This window comes from Erythrolamprus reginae, chromosome 2 (assembly GCF_031021105.1).
Source record: "Erythrolamprus reginae isolate rEryReg1 chromosome 2, rEryReg1.hap1, whole genome shotgun sequence".
Lineage (NCBI taxonomy): Eukaryota > Metazoa > Chordata > Lepidosauria > Squamata > Dipsadidae > Erythrolamprus > Erythrolamprus reginae.
Window position 1 is genome coordinate 228,159,125 of NC_091951.1, and position 10,634 is coordinate 228,169,758.

General features: G+C 43.3%; 1 protein-coding gene across 2 annotated transcripts; it reads right to left on the minus strand.

The window, feature by feature from the left end:
* Window positions 1-4,929: 4,929 nt before the first annotated feature.
* CLDN23 (claudin 23) lies at window positions 4,930-10,238 on the minus strand. Of its 2 annotated transcripts, none has more exons than XM_070742168.1 (2): window positions 9,841-10,238; window positions 4,930-6,452 (listed from the first exon to the last, which is right to left on the minus strand). In XM_070742168.1, the coding sequence occupies exon 2, from the start codon at window positions 6,334-6,336 to the stop codon at window positions 5,569-5,571; it is 768 nt and encodes a 255-aa protein (XP_070598269.1). In that variant the 5' UTR covers window positions 6,337-6,452; window positions 9,841-10,238; the 3' UTR covers window positions 4,930-5,568. The 2 variants fall into 2 exon arrangements, with proteins under 2 accessions (XP_070598269.1, XP_070598270.1); XM_070742169.1 differs by having other exon boundaries at window positions 4,930-6,455; window positions 9,841-9,961.
* Window positions 10,239-10,634: the final 396 nt, after the last annotated feature.

Consider the following 10,634-nt stretch of genomic DNA (forward strand, 5'->3'; position numbering starts at 1 on the left):
AAATGCAAAGCAAATTGTCACCCCAGCGAGCAACACTGGTAAGGTTGTAAATCAAGGTCTTAACAGTTCATTTGAACAATGATGACTGTTCAAGCCACTCCTACCTGGTCACGTGGCCGGCAAGCCACTCCTACCCAGCCACATGACTATTAAGCTACACCCACGAAATAAGCTACACCCACTGTGTAGCAGTAAAAATTTTGTCTGCCATTACTGGGTATTGGGCATTGGTTGGGTGTGCCCTAGCCTTGGAGAAAGAATGAAGAAGAGAGAACACCTGCTTGGCACTTGCTCTGTGGAATATGAACTCCCCAAAGAACATTTCTGCTGACCTTCTGGAAGCTCCTCCACATCTGATTGGATCAATAGACTTAAAGGTTGCAAAGGAAATGTTGATCTGAAGAAGTGACACTATTGTTCATAAACACACACGCACACACAGCAATAATGGGCTCTAAAACCCGTTACTATTGATTTGTGTGCCTGCTTGTGCGTGCAAAACTTCTGCACATGTGCAGAAACATCTCAGGCAGGTGGGCGGAGCCTCCAGCCACCAGTGCTCACAGACCTGGGATGGAATCAGAGCAACCCTCCTCCCCTCTCTCCTTTTCATAGTAATTTCCATTTTTGTACTTATTAATTTTTTAAAAAAATGTCGTTATGGTTTAATTGCATGCTGCCCAGAGTCAGATTTTTTGAGATTGCACTTACATATATAAATACATCAGGATGGTGACAGGCAGAGGAAGGCATGACATCCATCTGAGGTAGGCCCCACTCAGGGACCCAATTTTTGCAAGGAGACCCACACTAGGGCCTAGGGTTATGTATCATTTGGGTTATAGCAGTGTTTCTCAAATAGGTACTTGAAACATTTTATTTGTCCTCTTTTCAAAGGGGAGCAGACTAGTATACCTCTGTTAACTCAATATGCAATCATTGTACATAAATTGACATCACAGATATACATTGCAGGAAGCAGAGACTTCAAAAGTGGTTTCCAAAATGAAATTTTAATATAAAAGGAGAGAAAAGTATGTATACAAGTGCAGAATAATCAGTTAAAATTACTGAATTTTAATTACATTTAAATGTAAACAAATGAAATCACATTACCTAGGGAGTGGAGCCCCTCCCTTACCACTCATAAATCACTTTTGGAAATGTCAGTTTTGAAAAAGATTCACAAAAGATTCAGCAGGGATTAATTAATCATCCGGCAGGTTGGTTAGTTAAGCAAGTATTTAAAACAAATGAAAAAAAATCAGACATGGCATACCCCAAAGATCCTATGTTTGTTGATCCTGTTATTGTTAATATGTAAATACACTGTGAAATGGTTTAAATTTAGTTCAGAAATATACTTCAATAATGAAACACTAAAAATGCAATAAAACTAAACATGGGATATGTAGGCGAGAAAGAAGACTGTCTCCTTAAAAAAAAATAAGGAGTAAAAATTGATTCAGACCAAACACAAAACATAAAAATACAAGTAGAAGAATCAATAAGGAAAGAAATTCACCAAATTTAAGGGCTACATGTATAAATATGGCCACTCTGTCAAATGCAATCTTGCATAATTTAGCTGCCCTTGATTTTAAAGGTGGTTATTATACTTGGATTTCCATTTCAGGGGAAAAATTATATTATTTTCAGCAGCATGTCATCTATACCTACAAAATCTTTCAGCTCACTGTATGTTAATATACCATATAGCCAAAAGTTGCCCATTGCTGCATGAACAGATTAATACAAGTTGGTATTTATATAAATCTTGAAAATACTTCAGGATGTAATTAAGCTCATTGGTAACTTACTTGGCCGAAGGGCCGTCGGCGACTTACCAAGCCGGCGGTGTTTGTGGCGTGGGCAGGAGAAGGAGGCCGCCATTGTGGGCGGAGCCTGCGGCCCCACGTCAGCACCGGGGGCCGTAGTGATGTCAGTTGGGTGCGCGAGGCACCGATTGGCCGAGGGGCGACGAGGGAGGCAGCCCTATATAAGGGGCTGCCTCGTGGTGCCGCTCCTCTTTGCGCGGCAATTCGAGTCACCCGCCCACCCTCCCTCTGTTACAGGGTGCATATGATGGGTCGCCCCTCGGGGGGCCGAGTAGGAATTTTTGGCAATCACAGTAAATTGGCTTAACGGTGACTGTTTTTTTGCCTACTCCACTCTGTGCGTCGGAGTGTGGTTAGGGGGTGTACTCCCCAACTAGATCCCCCCCCAAGGTCACTGCGGGGGAAGGCCGATAGGGGGCGGAAATGGGCGTAAGCAGCAACTGTGTGATCTCCTTTAGGGGCACCTCTAGTGAGGTGAGGGGCGATCTCTTTCTCGTATTACAGGGCTCGACCGGCTTCGGTGCGGGGAGGGGGTCGCTCCTGGGGCTCGCTGGCTGGGGCTTACCAGAGACCAGGGGTGAGCCATCCCACACGCCATGGGGGCGTGGCATGGGGCAGGGGGCAGGTGTAAGTTTACCAATCCCCTACGCCCAGGCAAGGAGCTTTTGCTCAGATGAGGTTGGTGACAGTTGACTCCGCCCCATTTGATTTATGCACCCCTGCAGGTCACGTGGTTTAATTGGTTAATTAGTTAATCGTTATTTGGTTTAATAAAGTGACCCCATTATACCCAAACCTTCTGTGTCCGACTGTTACTCCGCCTGCGCCGCAATATATCATTTTAGTAAGCTAGCCTTCCTCCAAATTCTTAGCTTTATAATTTTTTTTTTGGGGGGGGGGAACCTGATGGTGACTAAAATAATCCTACAGCAGAAATAAAAATCCTAAATAGCTTTGCAAAAATAAATATTTGTTCAAACGTTTTTCTCAGAAATCACCATAAATGTTCAAGTAATCCAAACTGTATCATTACATTCAATGTTTGTTTGTCTTTTGGGTGTTCAGACCTTAATTTGTGGCATAATGTTGTAGGATGTTGTTGAGTTTTCCTATCCCAATGATGGGTTCCTATGCCTTTAATTAGAAGCTACTCATTTGTAAATGTTTTAGCGTGATTTGTTTCGTGCGACAGGACAATCTCTGATATTGTCTCCTTATTACATTCCTTATTAAAATAATATTTTTTCCTTGTCATAAACAGGAAACATGAAGGCAAACAGCAATTTAGCTGCTTTTCCCATCAAGGCCATAAACACTGAACAAATTCATTTTAACACTACAGGCATAATGTCTGAAGAAAAATGGAAGAACCCCTGTGGAGGAGACAATCTAGATTCTAGAAGCACCTTGGCTATGGGGAGAATGATAGCTGAGTAATTCAAAACCTATCAGAAGTGGGCCATACCAGGTAGTGCAAAATCAGATTGGATTAGTAATAGAATGAGAGATCACCAAGAAATTTCAAGAGCAGTGGTAAAATCCCAAAATTTTCTCTACCAGTTCTGTGGGTGGGGCTTGGAGGGCATGGCTTGGTCATGTGACTGGGTGAGCGTGGCCAACTTGGTTGGTCTAACCCTTAGGAGATTTCTCCTTAGTCCAACTCACAATAAAATAACACAATAAATTGTTCCAATATTTTAGATGGAATAGAATAACGGAGTTGGAAGGGACCTTGGAGGTCTTCTAGTCCAACTCCTTGCTTAGGCAGGAAACCCTACACCACTTCAGGCAAATGGTTATCCAACATCTTCTTAAAAACTTCCAGTGTTGGAGTATTTACAACTTCTGGAGGCAAGTTATTCCATTGATTGATTGTTCTGTTGGGAAATTTGAGGGGTTCCTACAAAAATGAGGGAGTCAATCTATTTTCCAAAGCACCAAAAGGCACAAGAAACAATAGATGGAAATTAAAGAGAGAAGCAACCTGGGACTAAGGAGACATTTCCTACGGGTGAGACCAATCAACCAATGGAATAGCTTGCCGTCACTAGAGACAATGAAGGATGATGCTCAAAACACCATCAAGAAAGAATTTTCCAACTATCTGAAATATGAGAAAAATAGAAACCTCTCTTTGAGAGGGGCAGTGGGAGAAACCCTTTTAGAATAGAATAGAATTTTTATTGGCTAAGTGTGATTGGACGCACAAGGAATTTGTCTTGGTGCATATACTCTCGGTGTACATTTTTTAAAAAAGTTAAATTTGTCAAGAATCAAAAGTACAACACTTAATGAGAGTCCAGCTACAAATAAGCAATCAAACCATATTAGGAACCAGTCAATATAAATTGTAAGGAAACAAGCAACAAAGTTACAGTCATACAGTCATTTGTGAGAGGAGATGGGTGTTGGAAATAATAATAAGATTAATAGTAGCACAGACTTAATAAATAGAGAAATTGCAAGGCACATTTTGGCACAGCCTTAGCAGAGAGTCTTATAAGCAATTTATCTCCATTCAAGTATATCTATATACAGTACATAAACTTCTCTGGGCAGCTGACTGTGATCTCCTTTCCTCACACAAATGTATACACATTCAAATAAATGTGGATAGGTTTCCCTTGCAGCTTTCCCTTTGTGTCTGGATAATTAAAGGAAGAGAGGATTATGTAGGAAATGTTGTGTGGAATCTCTGCCAAGTCTCCCGTCAGCTTTTCATTTGACAGTGAAAACAAAAAAAGGAAAATGCTTAAGAACTCTAAGTCAGTGTTTCCCAACCTTGGCAACTTGAAGATATTTGGACTTCAACTCCCAGAATTCCCCAGCCAGCATTCGCTGGCTGGGGAATTCTGGGAGTTGAAGTCCAAATATCTTCAAGTGGACAAGGTTGGGAAACACTGCTCTAAGTAACGCTGCTGTAAAAGCAGTTTTTAATACCCAGCAGGACAATCCCATGCATGGCTGGTCAGCAGTAAACTTTTGAGCATAAGAGGTTTCTGCTCAGTTCAGTGCGTATTGCTTGCAGTTTAAATTTCTGCTTAGAACCTTTTACAGTCATTTACCTTATTTATTTATTTTTAAATCCTGCTTTTATTTAGTAACCAGGTGGCTCATTTGAGAGGATCGCTAGCCCAACCTCTAACTATATAGGCCTCAATGAAGGGCACGATTCATTCCATTTATACCTCTCTTGGGTGCAGTGACTTTAATAAATGTTGCCTAAGCATGATTCCAGCATCCTTAGAAAATACATAAATCACGTACTGCTCCAGAGTCTCTGTGGTTCTTTCATGGATTTCTTTGACAAGACCAGTGGTTCTCAACCTGGGGGTCGGGACCCCTTTGGGGGTCGAACAACTGTTTCACAGAGGTCGAAAGACAAATTTCCCATGGTGTTAGGAACTAAAGCTTCTATTCTGGCGCCTTGCAACATATTTTTACAATCCGACCAATCAGGCGTTCACAGTGGGGGGGGTGCCTCTGAGCTTCCAGCCAATCAGCTAAAAGCTCTGCTGGGAGAATTGGCGCTAGACTTATGGTTGGGGGTCACCACAACATGAGGAACTGTATTAAGGGGTCGCGGCATTAGAAAGGTTAAGAACCACTGGTCAAGAGGGAAGGAGAAATGTTAAATTGTTAAGAGGACTTTCCTGGATGGACATTTCATAGTACAATACCAAGAATTTTCCTCCTTGCTTTGGTTTGGTGCGAATTCTCAAGTTCAGGGCTAAACATCTGTGTCACAGGGAAGCTTGCTGTCACTCCTGCTCTGACTCCAGGCCTTCTCCCCTTCCAGCACATCCAGAGAATTACTGTAGGATCTGGGCACGGGGCTCCGGGATTGCCAGGGATCTGCTGTGCTGCTGATGGGGCCAGAGATGGACAGACTCTGCTGCTTGCGAGTTGCATGCTTGGAATTCTTGGCGCTTTTCTTCAATCTCAACTCTTTGCAGCATTGGCCGAAGCTAACGGTCAGGGAGATGCCTCCGATAATTTCCATGCAGCTCCCTAAGTATCCCAGGACCAAGCAGTAAGCCACCCGCATGGTCGTGGATGGAGGAGAAGGCAAGTCGTGCAATTCGTGGTTGTACCATGAAACTGCAATCAAGCTCAGCAAGCCGGAAACAAAGAGCACAAGGCCGCCCAGCCCCGCCAGCAAATAGTGGGGCATTTCCTGCCAACACCGCACGCCCAAGGAAGTCACAATGATCCCCACGACTGTGACTGCCAGAGAAGACGGCATGAGCCCCCTGGCTGCTTGCACGGGCAGCTGGTTAAAGTAACCAAGGGTGTCGGGGACGTTGCAGTCGTTGTTGTGCTCACTAATCTGCTCATTGCAAATATCCCAGATCCCTTGGTGCTGAATCTGATCCTTTGGCATGTCAAGGAATCCGGTCACGTCTCTCCAGCTGGGGGCCAGCGTGCTTGTCAGGTTCAGAACAAGGCCGCAGGGTCCAAGCACAATGCCCACAATCATGGGCGTCGGAGTCCGCATGCTGCTGACCAAACAATCAAGCCCGAGAAGCTGTTACGGGAACCGGAAGAGGTTTCGCCTTCTAGGTTGGCTTTGCCTAGATAAGATGCCCAGCTAGGCAGCATCTGTGATGATCTCTGCTGAAAAAAGATTCTGGATTAGGGTTCAAGAAATTCAGACAGTCAGAACTCATGTTCTTCATTATACAAGACCCACATTTACTGCAGAATTATTATTATTATTATTATTATTATTATTATTATTATTATTATTATTGACGAATGTATCTTGTCTTTTTATGTACACTGAGAGCATATGCACCAAACACAAATTCCTTGTATGTTCAATCACACTTGGCCAATAAAGAATTCTATTCTATTCTGTTCTGTCCTGTCCTGTTCTATATATCTAAGTCATTTGGCCAATAAAATTCTGTTCTGTTCTGTTCTGTCCTGTCCTATCCTGTTCTATATATCTAAGTCAATAAAATTCTATTCTGTTCTGAATATCTAAGTCACTTGGCCAATAAAATTCTATTCTATTCTGTTCTGTTCTGTTCTGTTCTATTCTATTCTATTCATCAATGTAGAAGACAGATTCACTCACTATGAATCTGGCTTCCCGTGAAGTGAATCTAGAACCGTGAAGTGCCGTGTTACTTGCTTAAAAACTGCAGTGTTTCACTTAACAACAGTGGGCAGAAATGTTCGGTGGTGCAGTGGTTAGAGTGCAGTACTGCAAGCTACTTCTGCTGATCACCGGCTGCCAGCATTTTGGCAGATCGAACCTCAGTAGGCTCAAGGTTGACTCAGCCTTCCATCCTTCCAAGGCCCCAGATAGTTGGGGGCAACAGGCTGACTCTCTGTAAACCGCTTAGAGAGGGCTGTAAAGCACTGTGAAACGGTATATAAATCCAAATGCTATTGCTATTATAAAATGGGGCCACTTAACAAACGTCTCCTGAAGCAACAAACATTTGGAGCTCAATCGAGGGCCTAAGTGGAAGACTACTGTAAAGCAATGATTCTCCAACTCGGTTCCTTTAAGACAGTGTTTTTCAACCAGTGTGCCGCGGCACACTAGTGTGCCGTGGGACATGGTCAGGTGTGCCGCGAAGCTCAGAGAGAGAAAGAAAGCAAGAGAGAAAAAGAAAGCAAGAGAAAGAGCAAGAGAGAGAGAAAGAGAACAAGAGAAAGAAAGCAAGAGAGAAAGAGAAAGAAAGCAAGAGAGAGAGAGAAAGAGAGAGAAAAAGAAAGCAAGAGAAAGAGCAAGAGAGAGAGAAAGAGAACAAGAGAAAGAAAGCAAGAGAGAGAGAGAAAGAGAGAGAAAAAGAAAGCAAGAGAGAGAAAGAAAGCGAGAGAGAAAGAGAGCAAAAAAGAGAGGAAGGAAGGAAGAGAAAGAAAGATGGAGAGAGAGAAAGAGAACATTTTTTTTAGCCCCCCCCTCGCCCCACTCAATGTGCCCCAGGGTTTCGTAAATGTAAAAAATGTGCCGCGGCTCAAAAAAGGTTGAAAATCACTGCTTTAAGACAGGTGGACTTTTAACTCCCCAGAATTCCCTAGTACGGGGAATTAACTGCTTTTCCTAGCAGGGGGAAATTCTAGGAGTTTGCGAAGCTCTGCTTTATTTTGAAAGATCTAACTGGCAGCAACGCAAAACCTTCCTTAAAACAATTGCCGAGAAACCTGGAGGCGACAGCAATGGCTCGCTGTGCCTGCCACAACAAATTGATTGATTTGTCAAAACATGTACAAGATAATAAGTATGGTATAAACATAAACAAAAAGAAGTAGGTACAGGTAAATTTGGACAATAAGATAGTATGACAGGGACGGTAGGCACAGTGGTGCACTTATGCACACCCCTTACAGACCTCTTAGGAATGGGGTGAGGTCGACCGTAGACAGTCTAAGGTTAAAGTTTAGGGCTTTGGGAAAGAAACCAAAGAGTCAGGGAGTGCATTCCAGGCACTGATTGCTCTGTTGCTGAAGTCATATTTTCAGCAGTCAAGTTTCGAGCGGTTTACTTCCTACTCTGCCAGTAAAAGAAACTGCAGTAAACAGTTGGGTTGCTCTATTTCTCACTTTATTTATTTATTAGATTTCTATGCAGCCCTTCTCAAAGCAACTCAGGGCGGTGCACAACATTGTAAACACACACACACTATATATGAGAAATCTAATTATTTTAAAAAGAATGAATAAAAATCAAAATGAATAAAAATCTAAAACCCCTTATGCCAGACCTGGGCAAGTGGCGGCCTGGGGGCCGCATACAGCCCACCCACTGTCTGTGACCAGCCTGCAGAGGCTGGTCCACCAGGAAGGAGAAATGAGGGAACAAGGAAGGAAGGAAAGAGAAATGGAGGGAACAAGGAAGGAAGGAAGGAGAAATGAGGGAACAAGGAAGGAAGGAAGGAAAGAGAAGTGGAGGGAACAAGGAAGGAAGGAAAGAGAAATGAGGGAACAAGGAAGGAAGGAAAGAGAAATGGAGGGAACAAGGAAGGAAGGAGAAATGGAGGGAACAAGGAAGGAAGGAGAAATGGAGGGAGGGAGGGAGGGAACAAGGAAGGAAGGAGAAATATATAATATATAATTATAATTTATAATTACAGTGTTCCCTCGCTGTTCGCGGGGGGTGCGTTCCGAGACTGCCCGTGAAAGTCAAATTTCCGCGAAGTAGAGATGCAGAAGTAAATACACTATTTTTGGCTATGAACAGTGTCACAAGCCTTCCCTTAACACTTTAAACCACTAAATTGCAATTTTCCATTACCTTAGCAACCATTCAAATTATTACTCACCATGTTTATTTATTAAAGTTTATTTAAAAAAATATTTATTAAAGGCAGACGAAAGTTTGGCAATGACATATGACGTCATCAGGTGGGAAAAACTGTGGCATAGGGAAAAAAACCGCAAAGTATTTTTTAATTAATATTTTTGAAAAACCATGGTATAGACTTTTCGCGAACTTCGAACCCGCGAAAATCGAGGGAACACTGTATAATATAATTAACTCAGTTCTACCCAATAATATACAGTATTAGGTAGAACTGAGTTAATTATATTAGTCCGGCCCTCTAAAACCATCCCAATTTCTCATTTGGCCCTATGGCAAAACCCCTGCCTTATGCAGTCATCCACATTCATCCAATTCAATCATTCATATTGGCTGGAGACAATCTCGTGGCTCATGGTCCCCATGCTTTGCTAAACCCCAATGCAGTTTATGAAACATTTTCTTAGTTCTAAATTCTGTCTCCCCAGGGAACATTTTTCCCCCTCTCCCTGTAATCAGAGGGGCTCCAAAATAGGGCACATTTTTGCTTCTCTTGAGTCCCTACCAAGAGGGCCCCCTTCTCAAGTATAATTTTGCAGAGATCCTCCCTATAGGGAAGGTCAACGGCAGCCTGAGGATTTTTTTCTTTCCATCCAGGTTTAACTATGGTTTAAGGACACCTCTCCTGAAATCCTAATGCTCCCCCTGACTTCGAATCAGACCTCAAAGAGAGCAAACACTTACCTGTCCGCTTGCTCGGTCCTACAGCAGGCACACCTGTGACGTCCATTGTCTTCCCTCCTCTCTGTACCCAGCTAAACGCACTCAACTATTTGACCGAAACTTCTTTGTATACAGAGAAACTGACTGCTGCTGTCGTCGCCAAACTCGTTCTATGTTGTATTTTAGAGGCGAGAAGGGAGGGGAGGACAAGGGAAGCAGAAGTGGAACCAGGAAGGCTTATTCCCAGGTGTTGCCAAGTTGGTGACTTCAGGTAGGTGGGGTTTTGCTGGAGAAGAACATCACACCTGCTTCTCTGTGTGGAAGATACACAGTGATTTTTTTTTCTTCCAATTCTCCTGAGTAAAGGTCAGCTCTCATTGCTCAGGCTGCTGCAACCCATCTAAACAATCGCCAGTCTCAAGCAGCATTGATTGTTTAAGTATTTTAAGAGATAAGCAGGCAGCTCAGATTGCACTTAATGCTCTGAAAGGCAGAGCTGAAACTGAGCCAGGGCAGTTCCTGAACCTGCCGAGGGAGAATGATTGTCAAAAGTGGGATGGGGAAGAGATAAGAGCCATTCATGGCATCGGACCAGAATATCTCTAGGACCGCCTTCTGCCGCATGAATCCCAGCGACCAGTTAGGTCCCACAGAGTTGACTTTCTCCAGGTACCATCGACTAAACAATGTCAGCTGGTTGGATCCAGGGGAAGAGCCTTCTCTGTGGCGGCCCCGACCCTCCCCCCGGAAATTAGGATTGCACCCACCCTCCTTGCCTTTTGTAAACTTCTTAAGACCCACCTCTGCCATCAGGC

Coding starts and splice junctions, on each gene's coding strand:
- CLDN23 (XM_070742168.1), bottom strand. CDS start 6,336: ATGCGGACTCCGACGCCCATGATTGTGGGCATTGTGCTTGGACCCTGC.